This window comes from Trachypithecus francoisi, unplaced genomic scaffold (genome assembly GCF_009764315.1).
Source record: "Trachypithecus francoisi isolate TF-2019V2 unplaced genomic scaffold, Tfra_2.0 Lachesis_group18, whole genome shotgun sequence".
Lineage (NCBI taxonomy): Eukaryota > Metazoa > Chordata > Mammalia > Primates > Cercopithecidae > Trachypithecus > Trachypithecus francoisi.
In genome coordinates this window covers 14,093,248-14,116,986 of record NW_022681463.1, presented here as the reverse complement: position 1 = coordinate 14,116,986, position 23,739 = coordinate 14,093,248, and the positions used below count along the sequence as shown (strand labels likewise).

General features: G+C 39.0%; 1 protein-coding gene across 2 annotated transcripts in view; it reads right to left on the bottom strand.

Annotated features, from left to right (window-relative positions):
• NALCN (sodium leak channel, non-selective) overlaps positions 1 to 23,739 on the bottom strand; it is a 354,929-nt gene that overhangs the window by 107,389 nt on the left and 223,801 nt on the right. For both annotated transcript variants that reach the window (XM_033177337.1, XM_033177338.1), the window contains exon 15: positions 11,134 to 11,208. In XM_033177337.1, the coding sequence (XP_033033228.1) occupies positions 11,134 to 11,208 (75 nt within the window). The remainder of the gene's footprint in view (positions 1 to 11,133; positions 11,209 to 23,739) is intronic.

The following is a 23,739-nucleotide window of genomic DNA, read 5'->3' as shown; positions in this document are numbered from 1 at the left end:
TTAATCATTTTAAGTGTACAGTTCAGTAGTGTTAATAGTCACATTGTTGTACAGCAGATCTCCAGAACTTTTTCATCTTTCAAAATGGAAACTCTGTACCCATTGAAGAACAGCTCCCTTTTCCTCCTCTCTCCAGCCCCTGGCAACTATCATTCTGTCTTCTGTTCCTCTGAATTCGACTACTTTAGATAAACTCATATAAAGAGAAACCATACATAATTTGTCTTTTTGTGACTGACTTATTTCACTTAGTATGATGTCCTCAAGTTTCATCCATAGGTATCATGTGTCAGTTTTATTCATTTTTAAGGCTGAATGATATTTCATTGTGTGTAGATACCACATTTTGTTTATCTGTTCATCCACTGGTGGATACTACGGTTGCTTCCACCTTCTGATTATTGTGAAAAATACTACAATGAACATGTACATGCAAATATCTCTGAGATTCTATTTTCATTTCTTTTGGATATACATACCCAGAAGTGTATTATATCATATGACAATACTATGTTTAATTTTTTGAGGAACTGCCATACTGTTTTCTGCAACAGTAGCACCATTTTCTATTCTCATCAACAGTGTACAAATGTTGCAATTTTTTCACCTTCTTGCCAAACAGTTTGTTTGACAGAGGCCATCCTAATAGGTATAAAGTGATACCTCACTGTGATTTCTATTTGCATTTTTCTAATGATTAGTGATGCTGAACGTCTTTTCATCTACTTGGCCATTTGTATATCTTCTTTAGATAAATGTCAATTTAAGCACTTTACCTATTTTTAAAATAGATTATTTGTATTTTTGTTGTTGAGCTATAGGAGCTCTTTCATATTGTCAATATTAACTCCTTATCAGACATATGATTTGGAAATATTTTCTACAATCCCATAGGTTGGCTTTTCACTCTACCGATTGTTTCCTTTGATGTACAAGTGTTTTTAAGCGTAATGTAATCCCCTGTTTTTGGTTTTTGCTGTCTGGCCATATCCAATAAATCACTGACAATTCCAATGTCATGAAGCTTTTGCCTTGTTTTCTTCTAGGAGCTTTATGGTTTTAGGTCTTTTGTTAAGGTCCTTAAACCATTTTGAGTTAATTTTTATATGTGATCCAAGGGAAGGGCCAAACTTCATTCTTTTGTGTGTGGCTATCCAATTTTTCCACACCATTTGTTGAAGAGACTGTCCTTTTCCCACAGTGTGGTCTTGACACCACTGTTGAAGATTATTTGACTATATATATATGTGAGGGTTTATTTGTGGCCTCTCTATTCTGTTCCACTGGTCTATATGTGTGTTTTTATGCCAGTATCATACTGTTTTGATTACTGTATCTTTGTAATATGTTTTGAAATAAGGAAGTATGATGTCTTCAAGTTTGTTTTCCTTTTTCAGAATTGTTTTGGCTATTTGGTATCCCTTGGGATTTCATATGAATTTTAAGATTTCTATATCTGCAAAAATGCCATTGGATTTTTGAAAAGGATTGCATTGAATCTGTAGATTACTTTGGGTGGTCTGAACATTTTAACAATATTAAGTCTTCCAGTCCTTCAACACAGAATGTATTTTCACTTGCAGATGTTCCTCAACTTACGATGGGGTTTCATCTGGATAAACTCATTAAAAGTTGAAAATACTGTAAGTTAAAAGTGCATTTTTCTGACTTATGATATTTTCAATTTACCACGAATGTTTCTGGATGTAATTCCATCAGAAGTTGAGGAGCATACTGAGCGTGTATCTGTTTTGCACCATCATAAAAATCAGAAAATTGTAAGTTGCTGGGTTAGGTGGTTCACACCTATAATCCCAGCACTTTGGGAGGCTGAGGCAGGTGAATCACTTGAGGTCAGGAGTTCAAGACCAGCCTGGCCAACAAGATGAAACCCTGTCTGTACTGAAAATACAAAAATTAGTTGGGTTTGGTGGTGCATGCCTGTAACCCGAGTTACTTGGGAGGCTGAGGCAGCAGAATCACTTGAACCCGGGAGGCAGAGGTTGCAGTGAGCAGAAGATCATGCTACTGCACTCCAGCCTAAGGAACAGGTTGAGACTCTGTCTAAAAAAAGAAAAATTGTTAAGTAGACTCATTATAAGTCAGAATTCACCTTTATTTGTGGCTTAAGTTCTTTCCTCAGTATTTTATAGTTTTCAGGGTATGTGTCTTTTGCCTGCTTGGTTAAGTTTATTCCTAAGTATTTTATTCTTTTTCATGCTACTGTAAAAATGGGATCGCTTTCCATGGTGACTGTTTTTTTGACCTCTCTGAAGTCTTTGAGACTGTTGAACAAGCCTCTCTCTTGAAACTCTTTCACCTTTTGATTTTGATGACAAACCTATTCTTTCCTTTTACCTCTTGTGCTGTGACTTATCACACACATTTTGGCTCCTCCTCACTGGTTCTTACCATTTATTTATTACCCCTTAGGGAACCATCCCTCCCTTGGTAAGTTCATGCTCACTAAAGGCTTAAATTACCATCTGCATGTTGATTTTGCTCCTTTTCAGTATCTGTTTCAGCCTAGATATTCCACCTAAACTTTAAACTTTATATCTCTCCATAGACACTGTCTCATAGATATTTCCCAGGCATCTCAGGGAAAATATGACCAATCTTCTTCCCCCTAAAATAACCCCAAATAAACAAAACTCTCATTTCTTCTTTCTCTTGTATTTCTTCTGCATCAGTGCACTCAAAGAAATCTAGAAATCTGGGTGACATCCCTGTGTCCTGGTTTTTTTCCCTTCCTATATCCAATTTGTCACTAAATCCTCTTCTCTGTCCTTCACCACTTCCAATATTCTCTCATTCCGATTTCCTTTTGTTCAAGCTGCCATCACCACTTGCCTCAAGAGCTGATTCTTCCATCTCCAGTCTAGGTGCCCTCCATTTCATTTCATACTGACACCAAAATGTAGGTACGATTATGATACCCTGTGCATAAATGCCATCAGAATAATATCAAGATGCTTAGTGCTGCTCAAGCATTTCCTGTGTTGGTCTCTGCTTACTTTTCCAGCTCACAATTTTCTCTCTTGCTCTACACATTAGCCACAGCAAACTCTTAGTGTTCACAAAGCCACTCTGTTTTTTTCCCAACCAAGAAAGAGTCTGCAGTTCCCCTGGTCTTCAGTACCCTTCTTCATGCCATCTTCCTCCAATCCTCTTCACCTGGATTAGCACTACTCAACCTCCAGATTTCAGTCTGCACCTGCTTGTGAGAAAATGTCCCTGATTTCAGTCTGCTTTAGATGTTTTCTGTGCGCTTCCAAAACATATTTGTAATGATCACCACTGAACCCAAATTGCCTGTTTACTTGTCTCTTTCTGCCACTGGCTCGTAAGTTATTTTTGAGAGTAGAAACAGTGTCCTGACCATCACATGTCCCTAGCCCCGACACAATATCTATAGGATAGTAGATGAGTGTCCAGACCCCAGTTTCACAGAACGAATAGATTTAGTTTCTGGGTCACTAATATCTCAACTGTAAAAGAGATATCTCAGATGATCTCAGCCTATCTTAGCCTATGCCATTATGCATTTTTTTTTTTTTTTTTTTTTTTTTGAGGCGGAGTCTTGCTCTGTCGCCCAGACTGGAGTGCAGTGGCCGGAACTAAGCTCACTGCAAGCTCCACCTCCCGGGTTCCCGCCATTCTCCTGCCTCAGCCTCCGGAGTAGCTGGGACTACAGGCGTCCGCCACCTCGCCCGGCTAGTTTTTGGCATTTTTTAGTAGAGACGGGGTTTCACCGTGTTAGCCAGGATGGTCTCTATCTCCTGACCTCGTGATCCGCCCGTCTCGGCCTCCCAAAGTGCTGGGATTACAGGCTTGAGCCACCGCGCCCGGCCGTCATTATGCATTTTTAAAAATATTTTTATTTATTTATTTTTAGATTTTACTTTAAATACCGGGATACATGTGCAGAATGTGCAGGTTTGTTACATAGGCTTACATGTGCCATGGTGGTTTGCTGCACCTATCAAACCATCATCTATGTATCTGAATGACACAACCTTTCTCCCCTCCCTCTCCATCCTCATTCCTGGCTCACTAAGCTATAGTCTGATTATAATTTGGCTTCTTCTTTGGATACCCACAGGGAGAAAATATGCTGATCTAAAAAATGGATAAGCATCTCATCCAATCCACACCTAGCTAGATACGCTTTTCATTATAGATGAAGGAGGTGGTTCTCTGCAGGCAGCATGGCCTCTTTCAGCAAGGACATTGGTTTAGTGTCAGACAGCCTTTGTGGCCCTGACTCAGGCACATATGAAGTGCGTGGACTTGGGCAAGAAATTCACTCCCCTGAATGTTAGTTGTCACATCTTTAATATTTAGGATGAACTGTGATAATTTAACATGAAGTAGCCTACACAAGACAGTTCTCAATAGATAGCATTTGCTCCTGTAGCAGCTGTATCAGCCTTTTCAAATTACATAAGTTTGAGTTCATTCATGAGAGGCTGACAAAATGCGGAGAAGATTGAAGATTCAACTAACGTCAGGAGATGCAACCAGTGCTCAGCTGAATGGCATCTTCCAGGAGCATCCCTGCCACCTTGCTACCGCCCTCAATCTGGAATGAACTCAATATAGGCGACAAAATGGAGACGCAAATGAGAGCTTCAAGGTGTGTTAGGTAAGATTCTCCAGAGAAACAGGGCCAATAAAATATACATCATTATTGATTTTAAGGTATTGGCTCATGTAATGATGGAGGCTGATAAGTCCCACCATCTGCCATCTTCAAGCTGGAGACCTTTGGAAGCCAGGCAAACAGTTTGAAGGCCTAAGAACCAGGCTTCCTGAGGGCAGGAGAAGGTTGTTTACACGGTGCAGGCAATGAGACAGACAGCAAATTCAGTCTTCCTCCACCTTTTTCTTCTATCTGGGCCCTCAAAGCTTTGGAAGTGGCTCGACGAAATTGGGGAAGGGGGTCTGCTTTACTCAGTCTACCAATTCAAATGCAAATCTTTCCAGAACCACCCGACAGAGGCACCCAGAAACAATGTTTTACCAGCTATCTGGGCATCTGTTAGCCCAGTCAAGGTGACACATAAAATCAACGATCACGCAGCTTAAGGCTAAACAAAAACATTCCCCTGGAGATCATACTTTAACAAAAGAGAATATAAGATATTTATGGTTTTTGTTTTAAAAAAATCACAGTCAATAAGAGAGGAAAGCTTCTTAATAAATAATATCTACCCACCACTATGCAGCAGACTCTAGCAAAGACCAAGCATCATCAAATTGGAACCAGGATTTAAGTGAGACTGGATACAGAGCTGGGGAAACAGTTTTCAATTTCACAGCTCTGAATTTAATCTAAACAGACTATCTATACTTCCCTTTTCAATGGTTCTTCCCCTCAGGCTTTTCCATGGGTTTTTTCTTCCCTCAAAGTTTAATGAATTTTATACTGCTTAAAAGAAAACCTTTTATATCTGTCTTGCACTGAATTTGCAAAAATCATTAAAGCTGCAAGAATTATCTTCATATTCAAACCTTGCAAAACTCTGTCTACATTCTCCAGTGTTATTCCTGCATCACTTGAGCTTCACGGTCATCAGCTCTTACTGGTCAGAGAAGTTTTAGGTCGAGGGTTGTGTTGTAGCCTCTATACCAACCGATTCATCAGTAATCTCCTCAGCTTACCACAATCACACATCCACAGACAATCTCTCATTTTTAGTCAATTTTTAAATGTCATGCAGAAATAATGTTATATATATATGTAAAATATTAAATATAAAAATACAATTTTATATATGTTATGCATATACAGCACACATTATATAATTTATGTCATGTATTACTTATATATAATTTTATATTTAATATATACATATATGTATAGTTATTACATATATGTAATACATTATAACATTTTTGTATTTAATGTATGATATATACATATATGTTACATATATTGCATATATGTAATAATATACACACACACACATATATATTTTTCCCAGGTCTCCGTATTGGCTTTTGGGGATGCTGAAAAGAGAAATATAGTCTCTATGTAATTTAATGCGGGGGTCAGGTAAATGATGGCAGCTATGAAAAGATTACGCTGCCCTATTGCTATTAGGAAACAGTTGTATCCTACGTACAACACACAGGGAAGGCAATAGAGGAATTTCATATGGTTACGTGATTGACGTGAGTTTTTGGAACACAATTGTGAGAAGTGACAAAGGAAAAGCCCTAGAGGTGACCATGACGGCACACACTGGTGATCTCTTGGAGAGGGGGTGATGGGAATAAACACATAAGAGCCTCTCAAAATGTGTGTCCAAAAAGCCCTTTTATTTTCTCCCCTGGATTCTAAAACCTAAACATTTTTCCTGCCAAGATGCCTTGATTAAGCAATAAGAAATTCATTGTAGCTTTAAACAAATTTGCTTAAAGGAAAGTATATATGAAAACACTGCAGAACTATAGTATTAAGGAAACCGTGCTGCCACTTAGAATTTTCAGATTTCCAGCTACAAGTATTAAACTTGACATTTTATGTAGCAGGTGCGGGCTTCTATTAGGTGAATGCACAATTCTCTTCCAGCTTCCTGAAGTATTAAAAATGACACCATAGCTTTTCATGAGGACCCTTAGAGCTCAGCAGTCCTTGGCTAGAAACCACCTCTGATGCACACGGAGGCTGCATAGAAAAATAATGGGAAAAGACATACAGTGCCGTGCTTCTCCTTCAGGAGAACACAGGCGCACCGACAATCCATCATGCAGCCCATGCCTGCCCTCAGGGAGCTTCTGAGAGGAAGGCCACGGTGGGCTTTGACTTTTGGCCAGTGACTTACTCACATTCTTAACTCTGGATTTTGCCACATTCCTGCACCTTTATCCCTGTGTTATATTCATACTCTTTATTTCATATCTGGTGTTTTTCTACTACACTTCTTCCTTCTTTTCCATTATAATTTCTTCACTAGCACCTTTTCACTTTCTACCACCATCTCACACCTTTAGCTTAAGGGCAGCCTCTCCTCTCCCCAGCACGAGGGCTGCTTCCTCTTCCTCTGTTGAGCCCTACTGAGTGCTGCATGTTAACAACCTCATTTATTATTATTATTATTCTTATTATTATCGTTATTATTTGAGATGGAGTCTCGCTCTGTCACCCAGGCTGGAGTGCAGTGGCGCGATCTCGACTCACTGCAAGCTCTGCCTCCCGGGTTCACACCGTTCTCCTGCCTCAGCCTCCTGAGTAGCTGGGACTACAGGCGCCACCACCATGCCCAGCTAATTTTTTTGTTTTTGAATTTTTAGTAGAGATGGGGTTTCACCGTGTTAGCAAGGATGGTCTCGATATCCTGACCTGGTGATCTGCCGACCTCGGCCTCCCAGAGTGCTGGGATTACAGGCGTGAGCCACTGCACCTGGGCAATATCCCCATTTTAGAGGTAACTGCCACTGGCTTTTATTATTATTGAAAAAAATCTATGAACCAACTTTTATATATTAACACAGCTAAAAACATATCGATACTAAAAGACATTAAAGTCACTAAAATGTTGCTATGCTAAGCCTGTTATGTAGGTGTCTGAGGAGAGCATCACTCCAAGAAGATCACTGAGAAATGGCACCTTGAGTGGTGTTTGCCATCATGCAGCAAGGCTGTCACTCCCATGGCTCTGATTCGATCTTCCGGGTTCTGAGAGGAAACAAAGAACTGATCTGGATAGTTTTAATGACTGGGTTGCTGCATTCTCCGCTATTCCTCAGAAACTGTCCTTCATTCTAACAGTTACTTGGTGAATATGTTGATGCCTTTGTTATCTACAACATCATTATTTATAAACAAATAATTCATAGTCCTACGAGTCTCAACAGTATGCATGACTCATGTTTGGCCTTTATATAGCTTTAGTTTGAATCAATACAGTTTAGAGGTTAAGAGTGTGGGTTTTTGGTCCAAATTGCCTAGGTTCAAATTCTAGCTCTGACATTTATTGGCTGTGCAACCTTGAGCAAGTTACTTAACCTCTCTGTGTCTTAGTTACCTCATCTGTAAGATGGACAGAATAATAATACCTGCATTGAATGGGTTGTTTTTTGAAAAATAGGTGAAAACATAAAACACTTGATACCGAGCAAGGATTCAATCGATGTCACCATAGCTATCAGAATCTACAGACTGGCAGAAATGGTAAAAGAAGCAAAAAGTTTGAACGGAGCAAAGATGGAATTTGGAATGCATAGGGCTTTCTGAAACTTGAAACATTAAGAAAATCAAACACTTTTTTTGAACATTTCCTCCACTCTACTCTCTATCTGGGAATAGTAAAAATAGAGTATGTAAGCTTAAATCTTAAGGACTGGATTTGTACATGGACAACTGAAACAATATTTAGGGTAACAATTTTACTATTTTGTAAAAGAATCTGTAAAAGACAGTCTGAAGTTTGAGGTATCCACAATACTATGCGTATATACGAAAGTGCACACACGTGAATGTGTGTGTTCTTAAAAACATGCAAATGAGCCCTACCTTAAAGGCCAAGATCATCGAATATAAGAAAAATCAGGGGCATTAAAAATGACACAGTTGTTAAAAACTACTGAAAACACAAAACATAATCATACAATGAGAGGAAGTTAACTAGGAACACTTTAACTTAGTTTAATAACATTTGCTCTAATGAATTTCAGGTTCAATGAGTTTCAAGTATGAAATTAATAGAAGAATTTAATGGCTACGTAGTTTCAGTCCAACCATGAATAAAGAATAGTGTAAAAAGTACTAACAAAAATGGAATTGCTGCGTTATGATTGGAGTTTTCAATGCCCAAATACCCAGAGTATATGGTCCAAATTGTAGGCTAGTGCAATTGGATAACTCATTCTGATATACAGAATTTCCAGAAACACAAAGCTTCACTAATATCTAGCAAGTGATTAAAAGCCACTTTTTTTTTTTTTTTGAGACGGAGTCTCGCTCTGTCGCCCAGGCTGGAGTGCAGTGGCCGGATCTCAGCTCACTGCAAGCTCCGCCTTTCGGGTTCACACCATTCTCCTGCCTCAGCCTCCCGAGTAGCTGGGACTACAGGCGCCCGCCACCTCGCCCGGCTAGTTTTTTGTATTTTTTAGTAGAGACGGGGTTTCACAGTGTTAGCCAGGATGGTCTCGATCTCCTGACCTCGTGATCCGCCCGCCTCGGCCTCCCAAAGTGCTGGGATTACAGGCTTGAGCCACCGCGCCCGGCCTAAAAGCCACTTTTATAAACAATGACATTTATTCAAAGTGAAGAGCCATATAGTTTATTAAAACTTTATAGTCCAGGAAGAATTATTGTTGGTTTTTTTACTTCGGGTCAGATATGAAATGCCTGTTGTGACCATTAGATATATAGATGACAAAAAATGTAAGTAGGCTATGCATATACATGTATATAAAAATAAGTTACAATGGTGAAAAAATTAACACTGCAAAATATCCGTAGGTTTGAATTCATAGTCCTGAAAAAATTGCTACATACACGTTTATTTTGTTGCTTTCCAGCAGAAAAATTATTTTACAAACGAGGGCTGGAGTTACATGGTTATTTAAAAGCATATGGAACCTGGCGGTAGCACTAGCTGGAAATAAATTGGCTATTTTAAATTTTATCTATAGAATAGATAATATTCTATTATCTTATCTAATAGTTGTAACATACTCTCTCAGAGGATAGTACATATCTGTGCATAATAAACACGGCATGAAGGGAAAGGCTACAGCTAAATACCAGATTTGTAAAGCATGGACTAAAGTGGTTCTACAGCAGCAGATTTTATGGGTTATGTCTAATTATATGGCTGGTCACTTTCAATTTTGAACTCAACTATTATTTTTTCTGCAACTAGAAGCCACACAAAGTATTTTCACTGATGGCATAAAGGGATGTCTCAACTCTTATTTGAAGAACCTATCTCACTGCTACCACGGAGTGAAAAGACGTGGAAGAAATCATCTCCAGCAGAGCCGGGAAGATGCCCATTTGCCTGGGTAGCTGTAGGATGGCAAAGAACTCAAAACCTTTCTTGGTATGCTCCAAGTGGGAATCTTCATAACAATGTTTTATTTTTTTCCCTTATTGATCACCTCTGTTAAAAGCATAGGCTTTAAAGATAAGAGTAATACAATGAAATGCCTAACCTGATCATGAGATAGATAAAAAAAAAAAAATTTAAATAGGTTATTCTTTTGCTTTGTTAAAAATAGAAAGCTTTGGAAAATTCTGAACACGGAGGGCCTGCTTATAATTCCGAATAGAAAGTTTAAGAGCCATGGTTCTGTTAACGTTATAACAGCTGTGGTTCTGTCAACACTCTAACAGTTGGGTAGAGTTTGGTAGTTAACATCTCAACTATTCTCTCAGTGTTGGGGAGGGTGATACAAGAATGTTCCACCCATTGTCCCACTCTCTTGCGAGCTCTTCTTCTCAAAGGGTCTGTACTCTTTGATAGAGCCAAATACTCAAGCCAAATATCCTCCATGCCACAGAAACTATGGGAATGATTGACTATACCTGTAATCCTCCTGCCATTAAGAACACAGCATTCACCTATTTCTAGTTTCATTTTTTGGGGTATACTTTTCACCATGATGACATCCTGTCTGTTTTCATACATAACTGGGCCCACATTTCATCATTTATTCTATTCTGTTTCTTATACTCACTATGGGCACCCAGACTAAATTCTCCTTTAGTGTCTAGAGACCAGGTAGATTGATTGTAATATTTTTATGATGATGATAAAGGGTATTACATATAATTATGCAAAATGGCAATATGGTCTTGAGGTATCTCATTTCCAAACAACCTTCATTTAATGGCAGAAGGAGAACAGTCTCCAAATCCAATGGACCATACTCTGCCCATCTTACTGTTATTCAAAAATAATAAAACGAGTCCTAGGATATTTACAGAGTAACAGAAAGTTTCCCTTGTTAGTATTAGATAGAAGTTAAACTTAACACCATTTTACCACCTTGGATAGCCTTAACTTATTAAATTTTATTTTTACTTTGAAGCTCAAACTTTTAATATTGCCTGTAAGCAAATGGTTTGCCCCTTATTTTGCTTTTTTTTTTTTAAATCTCCCCTACATTACTTACTTGTTTAAGCTTCTTTAGGTCTTCATCAAGTTCTAAGTTGTCCAAAATAACAGCAACAAACAAACTCAGGAGGATCTACAAAATGGTGAAATAACAATGAAAAAACCCACATGCCATAAGTATCAAAATGTTACATATATAATATAGCTACCTAAAATACATTGAATATAGAATTCATTAAGTGAAAGGTAAACATGCAGTTATGAATCACTGCATAGACATTTCAAGGTATTTATCACAAATACATGAAATAAAATGCATATGTTCACTGAAATAATATAAAATGCTAATTTGCTTTATGAAGTCAACTTACTTAAAAAGGAAATTAAGATTTTTTTGAACTCAACAATCCCACTTCTGAGATTATTTTCTAAAAAAGCGATCTGAACTATTGATGAAAAGCTGAATATACACAGGTGCTTATTAGAGGGTTGTTTGTAATACGGAAATATTAGAAATAACACCCAACCATGCATGAATAGTCAATACAGTTATAGAGATTTATGTGATAAGATACATGCAGCCATTATAAATTCCCATTGTGGTAGCTACTCTGCAAGATTGTTCTAGCGTTGTTCTAGACTCCTGGTTCATGCTTTTGTGTAGTCCCCTATCCACACTGAATATGGCTGGCCTGTGTCATCAGCAGGCTGCAGAAATGATTGTGTGTGACTTATGAGGCTAGGCAATAAAAGACACTGTGTCTTTACCCTTGGTCTCTCCTGCTCTGATGGAAGCAGGTGCTATGTTGTGAGGATGCTCAAGCAGCCCTTTGGAGAGGTCCATGTGGTGAGGAACTGAGGCCTCCTGCCAACAGCCACTGGAGTGACCCATTTTGGAAACAGGCACTCCAGCCCTAGTGAAACTTCAAGGTGACTGCAGCTGTAGAGAACATCTCAACTGCAACCTCTTAACATTTTGAACTAGAAACACCCAGCTAAGCCTGTCTCAGTTTCCCAAATTTAAGAAACTCATTGAGATAATAAACGTCTATTTGCTGATAGGCTTCTAATGTGTGGGTAATTTATTACATAGCAATAGATAACTAATACACTAGGGAATTTTTTTTAACATAGTAGTTTCTATTTATTTTTATTTCATTTTTTAATTATACTTTAAGTTCTAGGGTACATATGCACAACACGCAGGTTTGTTACACATGTATACATGTGCCATGTTGGTGTGCTGCACCCATTAACTCGTCATTTACATTAGGTATATATCCTAATGCTATCCCTCCCTCCTCTGCCCATCCCACAACAGGCCCTGATGTGTGATGTTCCCCACCCTGTGTCCAAGTGTTCTCATTGTTCAATTCCTACCTATGAGTGAGAACATGAATTGTTTGGTTTTCTGTCCTTGCGATAGTTTGCTCAGAATGATGGTTTCCAGCTTCATCCATGTTTGTTGCCATTGCTTTTGGTGTTTCAGATACGAAGTCCTTGCCCATGCCTATGTCCTAAATGGTATTGCCTAGGTTTTCTTCTAGGGTTTTTATGGTTTTAGGTCTAACATTTAAGTCTCTAATCCATCTTGAATTAATTTTTGTATAAGATATCATGAAGGGATCCAGTTTCAGCTTTCTACATATGGCTAGCCAGTTTTCCCAGCACCATTTATTAAATAGGGAATCCTTTTCCCATTTCTTGTTTTTGTCAGGTTTGTCAAAGATCAGATGGCTGTAGATGTGTGGTATTATGTCTGAAGGCTCTGTTCTGTTCCATTGGTCCATATATCTGTTTTGGTACCAGTACCATGCTGTTTTGGTTTCTGTAGCCTTGTAGTATAGTTTGAAGTCAGGTAGTGTGATGCCTCCAGCTTTGTTCTTTTGGCTTGGGATTGTCTTGGCAATGCGTGCTCTTTTTTGGTTCCATATGAACTTTAAAGTAGTTTTTTCCTATTCTGTGAAGAAAGTCATTGGTAGCTTAATGGGAGTGGCATTGAATCTGTACCGTTTTTCACGATATTGATTCATTCTTCCTATCCATGAGCATGGAATGTTCTTCCACTTGTTTCACGATATTGATTCATTCTTCCTGTATTTTTTCACTATATTGATTCATTCTTCCTATCCATGAGCATAGAATGTTCTTCCATTTGTTTGTGTCTTCTTTTATTTCATTGAGCAGTGGTTTGTAGTTCTCTCTGAAGAGGTCTTTCACATCCCTTGTAAGTTGGATTCCCAGGTATTTTCTTCTATTAGAAGGAATTTTTATGGTGTTGAAAACACTTACATTATAATAGTAAATAAGAGTATATAAATGGTAGAAGCACAACTATGCATATATGGAGTAATAGAGAAAATGCTTGAAGGAGGTACTTTAGAAATATTAATGGTACTTACTTTTGTGTATTGGAGTAATACATTTTTTCCTTTTTCTAAAAATTTTATGATTTTCTGATTTTTAAAAAATGTGTGCTTCTTTTAGAACAGGTAAATAAAACAACAAAATAGTATAATTTTAAAAAATATTTTACTTTCTAGTCCCTCTTCAAGTTTGAATTTTCTAAAGTCCCACATTCACTTGATCTTTTTCATTTCTAACTTATATTTTTCATTTCAGTTTTCTTCTTAATGAATTATTCTCATTTTTTAATATTAGGTGGTTAAGCATGAAGGTCAGAAAGTTGAGATAATTCAGCCAGTGCTAGAGAAGTTATGCAGAAGTTAATGGCTAGCTCTTTTTCAATTTTAATGAGTATATCAACATGATTAAATTGTGATGGGACATGCCTGGCTTGGGACAAATGCCAGCACCCTTCTTTTCAACAGCCATGCCCTTTGGAGTCTTATCAGAGCTTGAAGAAGATACAGAATGATCTAGACTGGAGGGTTTTTATTAATATCACCATGACTAGTACACCACTGGTAACTGGGCATCAGGCTTATTCTGAACTAGACATGATTCCAAACTGGACATTTTAAAGTTCGCTCCATGTTCACCCCATTTCCCAAGACCTTGATGACAGAAAGTAATATCAGAGGCAGAGTCTACCTTCCCTTGCCTTGATTTCTCACCCCGAATTCTGAGATGTTCACCTGCTGGTTTTCTTCTGCAGGAGGGGATATCTTATACCCTTTCTTTCACCCCTGCACACTGGAGCAGGCATTGCTCCATCCTAATTTAATCAGGTTTCCTATCTCTCTAGTGAAAGTGCAAACACGAATCTATAAAAAGGGAGGTCGGAAGGGATCCTGTTCGCCTCCCTTTTCTTAGAGCATTTCCTTTATAAGACTTGGAATTGCAAATTCTTTCCCTTTCCGTTTGAGATGTATATAAATACTTTTAAAAGCCAAATAAGCTTCTCACCAGTTCTACAACCTAAAAGAATGTTTTCCTTGAGGGCTGCCTCCTTGAAGTAACGTAAACATCAAGGAAGACAGAGCCTCCATCTCCCCTTCTCCATGGAGGGTGGGAGTTTAGACGTCTGGCTCCAAGTTGTAAACTTACCTACTTGTCACAGAAATATGAAAAGTTTTAATTTTCCTTTGGATAAAGACAATCAGGTCCCACAGATGGCCACCCCAGTTACCAGGTGAATTTAGGATAAACTATATTTAACAAGTGGTGCTGTCAAGTCTTCTTGAGGACTAGTTATTTCTATTTTGAGAACACGTATGGAAAGCGGTGATATAAAAGAGGGAGGTATTTTCTGCCTCTGTGATTTCTTTAACAGATTGCCAGTGATGTGCATTGCAGCCTGTGTTAGTGCTTATTCAATAATAAAACTGGGCTTTCTCTCCTCTACCTTTAAGGAGAGGTTTCGTAGGTTGGCAGATTTTATTTTTAATTATATCCCCCAAACCGGACAGATGGCAGGCTACTTAAGGACAGCAAGGCTATGTTATTCGATTAAATTCGACAAACAGTTGATTGGACTCCATGGATGTGTGAGGCACTGCCTGGTCAGAAACATAAATACAATATTGCACTCACTGCAACGATGTTTATCATTGAATTAAGCAGACACAGAAGAGAGCACTGTGCTTGGAGTCAGAGAGCTCAGGTAGCAAACAGGCTCTGCCAGCTATAAGCCACGTGGCAACTGCCAGCCCACAGTGAGTTCTGGTGCCCTCGTTTGTAAAATATTTAATAATAGCTCAACAAATTGCAGGTTTTTCTTTTCATTTAATTCTCCTCGAGCAACCCTGACGTGTAGTATAGCTATACAATGTCTGAAAATATACAGACACAAAATTAGTTATGCAAAGCTAAAATAAATGTCTTGGTTTTTCTACAAACGAGTTGAATTTGGTGCACAACCCCTCCATTTCTGTTGGTAGCTGGAAACATCATCTTGCTACATCAATTCAATTCAGTCCTTTCAAGCTCAGTTACATTTGAAAGAATGCTCCTTTTCTTGTTAGTAGTTTGAGATCAAGGTTACCCACGACAAGCTGGTAATGTGTCCTCCATCCCCCATCGGGGAACTTATGAGGCTGTATTGGGGGTTTGGGGCTTTCTCTCTGCTGACTTGGCCACCATCTCAGCTCCCAAAGCTAAGAGCTCTGATTCCCACTGATGTCCTCTGTATGTGCTTCCTAGAGTACTGGAATACAGTGCACGGAGTTGGTGGCTTCAAACAACAGACATTTATTTGATCACAATTCTGGAGGCCAGAGTCCAAAATTGAGTTGTCGGCAAAACCACATTCTCTCCAAAGACCATGGGGGAGAATGCTTCCTTGTCTCTTCCAGCTACTGGTGGCCTCCACTGTCCCTTGGCTTGTGGCTTCGTAACACCAGTCACTTGGCCTTTATCTGCACAAGGCTTTCTCTCTGTGTCTTGTGCTCTTCTGTCTCTTACAAGGACACTTGTCATTGGACTTAGGGCCGACCCAGATAATCCAGGATGATCTCATCACAAGATCCTTAATTTAATTACATCTGCAAAGACCCTTTATCCAATGAGGTCATGTTCATAGGTTCTGTGGATTAAGCCATGGTCATATCTTTTGGGGAAGCCCATTTAATTCACTATACTCTCTGCCTGGTCTTTTCTTTTTGTTGAGACAGGGTCTCACTTTGTCACCTAGGCTGGAGTGCAATGGTGTGATCTCAACTCACTGCAGCCTCCACTTCCTGGGCTCAAGCGATCCTCCCATCTCAGCCTCCCAAGTAGCTGGGACTACAGGCACCTACCACTATGCCTGGCTACTTTTATTTTTTTTTGTATTTTTTGTAGAGACAAGGTTTCACCATGTTGACCACGCTGGTCTCGAACTCCTGAGCTCATGAGATCCTTGGATCTGGGCCTTCCAAAGCGCTAGGATTACAGGTGTGAGTCACCATGCGTGGCCTCCACATGGTCTTTGGCTTGGGCTGCTGTTCCCACAAAAGATTTATTAGCTCTCAACTCTCAGGGAAACTTAGAAAGGGGCTGCCATTCCACTTGGAACTAATGGAGACTTGTTCTTGCGGGATCTTCCGGGCCTCTCCACCTAGAACTCTCAGGTAGCTGCCCAACTCTGCCCAGGCTGCCCCGGCCCATGTGGGGCCCCAGCAAGGTTCTTTCCCCATCAAGTTCCAAGAAGAATTACGGTCAAGTCTTGGATGTCAAAACACACCTGGGTGGGTACCAACACTGCCGATGCCCCCAAGTGAGGTGTGTGGGCATCTTCCACGGAAACATGCTTTGTCTTTCTCTCCGGGGCTTTCTGTCTTTCATGCTCCATCCCAGAAATCAGTCTTATTTCTTCTCAGAAAGCAGAAATGTGAAAGAAAATTGGAGCGTGGAGGGGAAGGGCGGCCACGCAAGTGTGAAGGAGGAGGACCAGAAATGAAGCCCCATCCGAATTCACACATTTAGTTCTGTACCATTTTGAAGCATTTAGACTTGGAGAGTCCATCTGGGCACATGGGCCAGGGGAGCATTTTCTGAACACTACTTATTGAAGATTATGAGACAATGATAGAGACCCAAGGATGCTCTCCAAAGCCACGCAGATGCCACGGAGAGGGCTGATTTTGGGAAAAGAGCTGTGACAAAGGCATTCCAGGTGGCGTGGTCAGGGCCTGGTGAGTAAGTCTGGCGGAGTCTGGCTTCCAGGCAGAGGGCTTGGAGGCTGGAGAGGAAGGCAGTATGGGCAGGCGTCTTGAGTGCCACAGAGGTCATGGATAAGAGAGGGAGGCTGAAATAGTCACAAAGTGATGACATCAGTTTCTTTCTGCTAAATTTTTCCTTATAAAAGTTCTGGGGTTGGGAGGCTGAGGCAGGAGAATCACTTGAATCAGGGAGTCAGAGGTTGCAGTAAGCCAGGATCGCACCACTGCACTCCAGCCTGGTGACAGAGAGAGACTCCGTCTCCAAAAAAAAAAAAAAGAAAAAAAGAAAAAAAAAGTTCTGGGCTTTTTTTGTGTGTTTTCATTTTTAATGCATGTAATGCAGCCATTTAAAACTGGCTCAGCTGGGCGTGGTGGCTCATGCCTGTAATCCCAGCAGTTTGGGAAGCTGAGGCAGAATTGCTTGACCCCAAAAATTTGAGACAAGCCTGGGCAACCCCATCTCTCATTAAAAAAAAAAAAAAAAAATCAGTCAGGTGTGACGGTGCATGCCTGTGGTCCCAGCTACTTAAGAGGAGGCTGAGGTGGGAGGATTTCTTGAGCCTGGGAGGTCAAGGCTGCAGTGAGCTATGAATGTGCCACTGCACTCTAGCCTGGGTGACAGAGCAAGTCCCTGTCTCCAAAAACTGAAAACAAACACCACCACCAAATAAACTGGCTCACTGAAATAGTAACTAGACAGGGTTAAGTACAGTTTGACAAAAGGTTATTAGACATGTGTTTTCTTACCTTGGTTAAACAAGAAACCAGTATATTTCATACTTTTTCCTCGGGAGAAAGAGAGAAAAGCCACCCTCAGAGCAGAAGGACAGACAGTCACGGCATGCCAGCTGCACTGACTCCTCGTGGCAGATGCCTTTGATATCGGCTGTGCATGGGAGAAGGCAAGACTCCTAAAAGCAGAGCTTTGGCTTCTCCGGGTAAACGTTGTGGGACTTTGCAACAGGAAGGCCCAAACTTACAGAATTGAGAACAAACTCTTGGGGAGGGGTTTGGCAGCGAATTTAAGAATAATATAATGAAGTTTGAAGTTAGCTGAAAAGTAGCATAAACCTAATTTTATTCAGCAAATATCTTTGTTTAGGCATCATTTTTTTCAATGCGGTGACAAAAGCACAAACTTGTGACAATGCGGTGACAAAAGCACAAACTTCCAAAACAGAAACTAGTTCAAAATGTGTGTGTGTGGTGGGGGGCTTGGGTTTGCCCCTGAAGCCCTATTTGAATGTAGACTTTCAGATTGATCCTCATCTCCCTGTCCCTGGCATGTAGGACACTGTGATAAGGTGGCAACTGACACTCAGGGTGAGAGATGACTAAAGTCTGGCCCAAGGCTTTGGCTGTGTCTTTGCAATGGAAACAGAAGATTCAGGAGGTGCAGAGTGAGTCTGTAACTGATTGCCAGGAGGTGAGAACGACTTTGCGGTTCTTTTCTCACAGACTCTAAAAAGGTGACAACCACCACTGTGATAAAGAGGTAGAAGTGAAGGAAGAATGGCAGCTTGGCGCCCATCATATTTCATTTATGTTGTCAATGATACAGTATTTTCCTACAAACCCAGTGCAATGTGGATTTGGACTGAAAGAGCAGGTCGACCTGGGTGTCAGACACTTGCCAACACATGGTATAGAAAGTCAAGGGTATGGGTGACAAGCCCTCGTTCTGAAAGGAAGCACCATTTTTCAGTTCTGAGTGTTCTCATTTGTTCTGTTTTTACGGAAAGCTGAGGTAATGCTCATTAGCGATCAGAACCCATTACAGCGATGTCTGCATGTTACTTTCAGTTAATGTTTACCGACACTGCCACATGTTGCTGTGCCCAAAGGTTTTTCTATAGCCATTAAATGTGATTTACAGGTTTATATTAAAATGGTATTGATGTAATAATGGAATTTTACAGGACTTGCCACATTGAATCACAAGAGTGTCATCATATGTATGAAACACTTTTACCTTTGCGCTTTGACTGTTCTAAATTATGCAACTAATTTGCTTTGCATTATTTATTTCTTAATATTTCGATTTATGTGATATTTATATTTATTTATTTATTGAGGCAGAGTGTCTGTCACCCAGTCTGGAGTGCAGTGGTGAGATCTCAGCTCACTGAAACCTCCGCCTCCCGGGTTCAAGCGATTCTCCTGCCTCAGCCTCCGAACTAGCTGGGATTATAGGTGCCCACTACCACACTAGGCTAATTTTTGTGTGTTTAGTAGACACAGGGTTTTACCATGTTGATCAGGCTGGTCTGGAACTCCCCACCTCAGGTGATCCACCCACCTTGGCCTCCCAAAGTACTGGGATTGTAGGGGGAGCCACCATGCCTGGCCCGATATTTCAATTTATAATGCAACAGGACATACTATGTCCCTACTTTTTTAGCAATATAATTTCAGGGGAAAAAGGCTAATGACATCACCTTTCATTTTCTTTTGAACTCTGCTAAGTACACATATGCTTTCAACACAGTGGTGTTTAGTTTGTACAATGCTATAAAAAAGAAAGTCAAATACATGTTTTTTCATGCATTTACTACTTGGCACTTTTAACAGGTCTATTGCATTTGATCATATTAATATGCAACATAGTATTTGTTCTATTGTGTAATACACAACCGATGTATGTATCCACCTTTTACTTTTATGATCGATATTGATACATTATGAATCAGTGATGTCAATGAAAAAGTAGAGAATAACAATATATTTTGATATCTAATTCTTTACTATTTCCCTCAGATTACAATGCCCTTGGCTAAGATATGTTTAGCACTGACAATGCATTCAGTGTGGAAAATGCCACGTTATCAGGCCTGCTGAAGCCTGGAAAGTCTCTCTCAGAATATTTATGAATGACATAATAGAATTGTGACCTTTCAGCTTAATGGATTTCAAAAGCGTAATTTTCCAGGTTCAATCTGGCGCCTGGACCAGGGTTTCACAGGTGTTTGATTTCTCTAATATTCCTTACGACTCTCCTCTTTCTCTAATACCTCCTTTTCCTCCTCTGCAACAACCCAGATTCACCTCAGTTAATGGTGTGCTGGTTATTTGCTATGTTTAAGTTTTATACATCTAACCACAGATATATAGTTATTTTTCTATTTACCTACAATGAATTGCAGTCAAATTCAATAAATTACTGAAATAGTTGCATTTATAAGTATAATTATTTCTTCCAATTTTGTTTGTGACACAAATCATTTTATCCAACATAATGTAGTTCTCATTCTCTCAGAATAAGACTTTTGGATAAGTATGATTCAAATAGCTGAAAAGTATGATTTATTTTTGCAAGAGGGCAGCCTTGTCGTTCACAATGGGTCTTCTGGTTGAAAATTTATCTCCCTGTGGCAACGTATCCTATTTTACATTCTCTCTAACACTGTAGATAGCCATGACCTTACACTATATAGCTTTCCCTTTTCATCTTTACTTTTTATAAAGTTTAATTTTATGATTTTTTCCTTTTGTATAGCTTAAAGATGGCCCTTTAGCTGAAATTTCACCTTTAATCTTATTTATTTCTTTGCTGTAAACTTCATTAATAATTTCTATCTTTAAATTACTTTCAAATATACAATAGAAACACAGCAGGAGTCGACGTGCCACAATCTCGTGTTTTTCTTTTCCTTTCCACCATTTATAATCACCCTATCCTAAGCTGTCTTGCAGCCTGTAGTATGAAACATTTCACTTTTTATATGGGTCAACAAAAAGCCAAATGTAATCAGAGCAGTATAAAATGGGATACGTTCAGCACAGATGCACTTTTAAATGAATTCTATAAAATACACTTATTTAATTTACGCTTTGGAATGCCCATTTCTGTCAGCAAAATATGACTATTCTCAGCAAGCTGCCACTACAGAGGCAAAATCAAGAGATTGCTGTGTTAATTTCAGCACTTCAAAGGTGACAAAAAGACTACCCACAATGAACACTTAATTACATTTTCTCTTTTCAGTATTCACATCACCGGGCTTTCCTTTGAAACAGTAATAGACAGAAAAACACTGCAGGAAAAATGGAGTCTTTCAACTTGTTAGGTCTTCAATAGTTCTTATCCCCAAATCATTGGCAAGGGTGGGGAAAAGGATGCACTTAACAAGCATAAACTGCAATCAGTCAGGACAGAAATACAGAATACATACCTGGCAGAAGACAGAGATATTAGAAAGGGACAATACATGGTGGTTATGAATATGCATTTGCTATATACTTAAGCTTGATTTTCATTGTGGGCTGACAAATTGGTGCCCCGAGGGGTGATGAAATAGCCTGCTGTTCTTTATTGCAGAACAAACTGCAACCACACATTTTGTTTTTCGCTGCTTGGCACATGCCTGTCCCTAAGAAGACTAAATCAGGAACTCACCTAGTTGTATGGCACCACTGTTCAGTGTGAACAAAAGACAAATCAGAGCTTGTATGTTTACATAGACTCCTTTTTTTTCCTTCTCACCCATTTGGGTTAAAATGCTTTGTAGTATTTTGTAAAAAGAAACATACAGTTAAACAAAAATGCTCATTTTAAGGTAAGTTCAGCTCTAAAGACAGGCTTATGGAATAGAGATTTTAACTTATGAAGTTTAGTTTTTAGGGACATGCAATGTGCATATAACACAGACCTGTCACCCTCGTGTGTGTATTAATATGTTAGTCCATAGACTATCTCCAGCTGTTTTACTGCCACTACTTCTGATATTTCACATAAGGGAGATTGGGAACAAGATGTTTATTATTGATCACATAGCAAGTAGCAATGTATATATGCCTCTCTTATCATTTGCATCTTTAGGCATTTGAGCCACAGGTTTTGTTTGTTGGTTAGCCTGTCTGTGTTCATTATTGCTAATTTCCAATTATTTGTAGACTCTAAGAGGACACGAATTAAACTCTTTCCCACCTTGGCCAGGACATAGGTTAGTACCTGCACTTGGTAGTAGAAGTTCAGTAAAACTGTATCAAATCAAATTGAACTCACTTGATAAAGCTCATTACAGTAACTGTTAGTCTAAGGGTATAAAGGAAAAGAAAAACAACTGCTGATCATGTTTTAAGCAAAATTATTTGTGAACTGGGGAAGCGACTTCAGTATTAGACTTTTTTGGGTAGTATAGAAGTGATATTGTTTTAATTTAGTTATATAGTATTCCTTTTATTCAATTAATTATGTATCATTTAAAAATAACTTATAAATGTAAAAGTTTGAATAGTTTACTTTTTTGTTTTAGACTTCATAATTAGATAAATCAAATATTCTAAAGCTTGTAGTTTCTCATATAAATCTGTTTGAGAAAATGGATTTCAGTTTTACTTAAACAGCATATTTCATCTAGCTTATGCTATATCTAAAAAGTAGAGATGAGCTAAAGACTTAAAGATGAAGAACAGAAGTTATAAACAATTCGAAGAAGACATAGGAGAATATTTGTATTACCTCAGGTGGGAAAGAATTTCTTAAGCACGAGTTCAAAAGAAATACAGACCGTTAGTGAAACACCAATAGTTTTGGCCTAATTTGATCATTCCACAATGTATACATGTATCCAGACATCACATGGTACCCCATAAATACAGTAGGCCCCCCTTATCCACTGTCTCACTTTCTCTAGTTTCAGTTACCTGTGGTCAGCCACAGCATGAAAATATTAAGACACTTTGAAAAGGATAGAGAGATGGAGACAGAGAGAGAATGAGTATTCACATAACTTTTATTACAGTATATTGTCATAACTGTTCTATTTTGTTATTATTGTTAATCTCTTACTATGCCAATTTATAAATTAAACTTTATCAAAGCTATGTATATATAAGAAAAGCATAGTATATATAGGATGCTGTACTATCCATGGTTTCAGGTACCTACTGGGAATCTGGGAATGTTTTTCTTGGGGACAAAGGAGGACTACTATATATACAATTATTATTCGTTAACTAAAAATGAAATAAAAATATATAGAATGTCAACAGACATCACAGACAAACTGGAAGACAAAATACTGCCTAGGAGAGGATATCTGCGACACAGGTAAGTCAAGAGATTAATATCCAATAAATATCCCATAAATGAGTTAAGACAAATTAGTTTTTAGGAAAATAGGTAAAGCAAATGATGGAGTGAGTCACAAAACAAAGATGGTCAATAACCATAGTAAGAGGTGCTCCCTTGTTAATTATGGACATGCAAAAATGCAAGCCCAATTGATACCACTGTTCACTCATAAGATTGCCGAAACCTCACGTCAAATAATGCGACGTCTAAGCGAGAGTGTAAGAACACAGGAATTCTCAACGATTGCACTTGGGAGGGTAAATTAGCACAATTGATCTATACAGCAGGAATCCACAGTGTTTTCTCAAAGGTCCAGACAGTAAACATTTTAAATGTTGAGGGTCATGAGGCAACACTGGTATTATGCGGGTACTTGTATAACCATTAAATTATAGAAACCCTTTTTAGCTCACAGGCTGTATCATGCGGGTGGTGGCCTGGATTTGGTATCTGGGCTTGCAGGCCCCTGGTATAGAGCAATTTG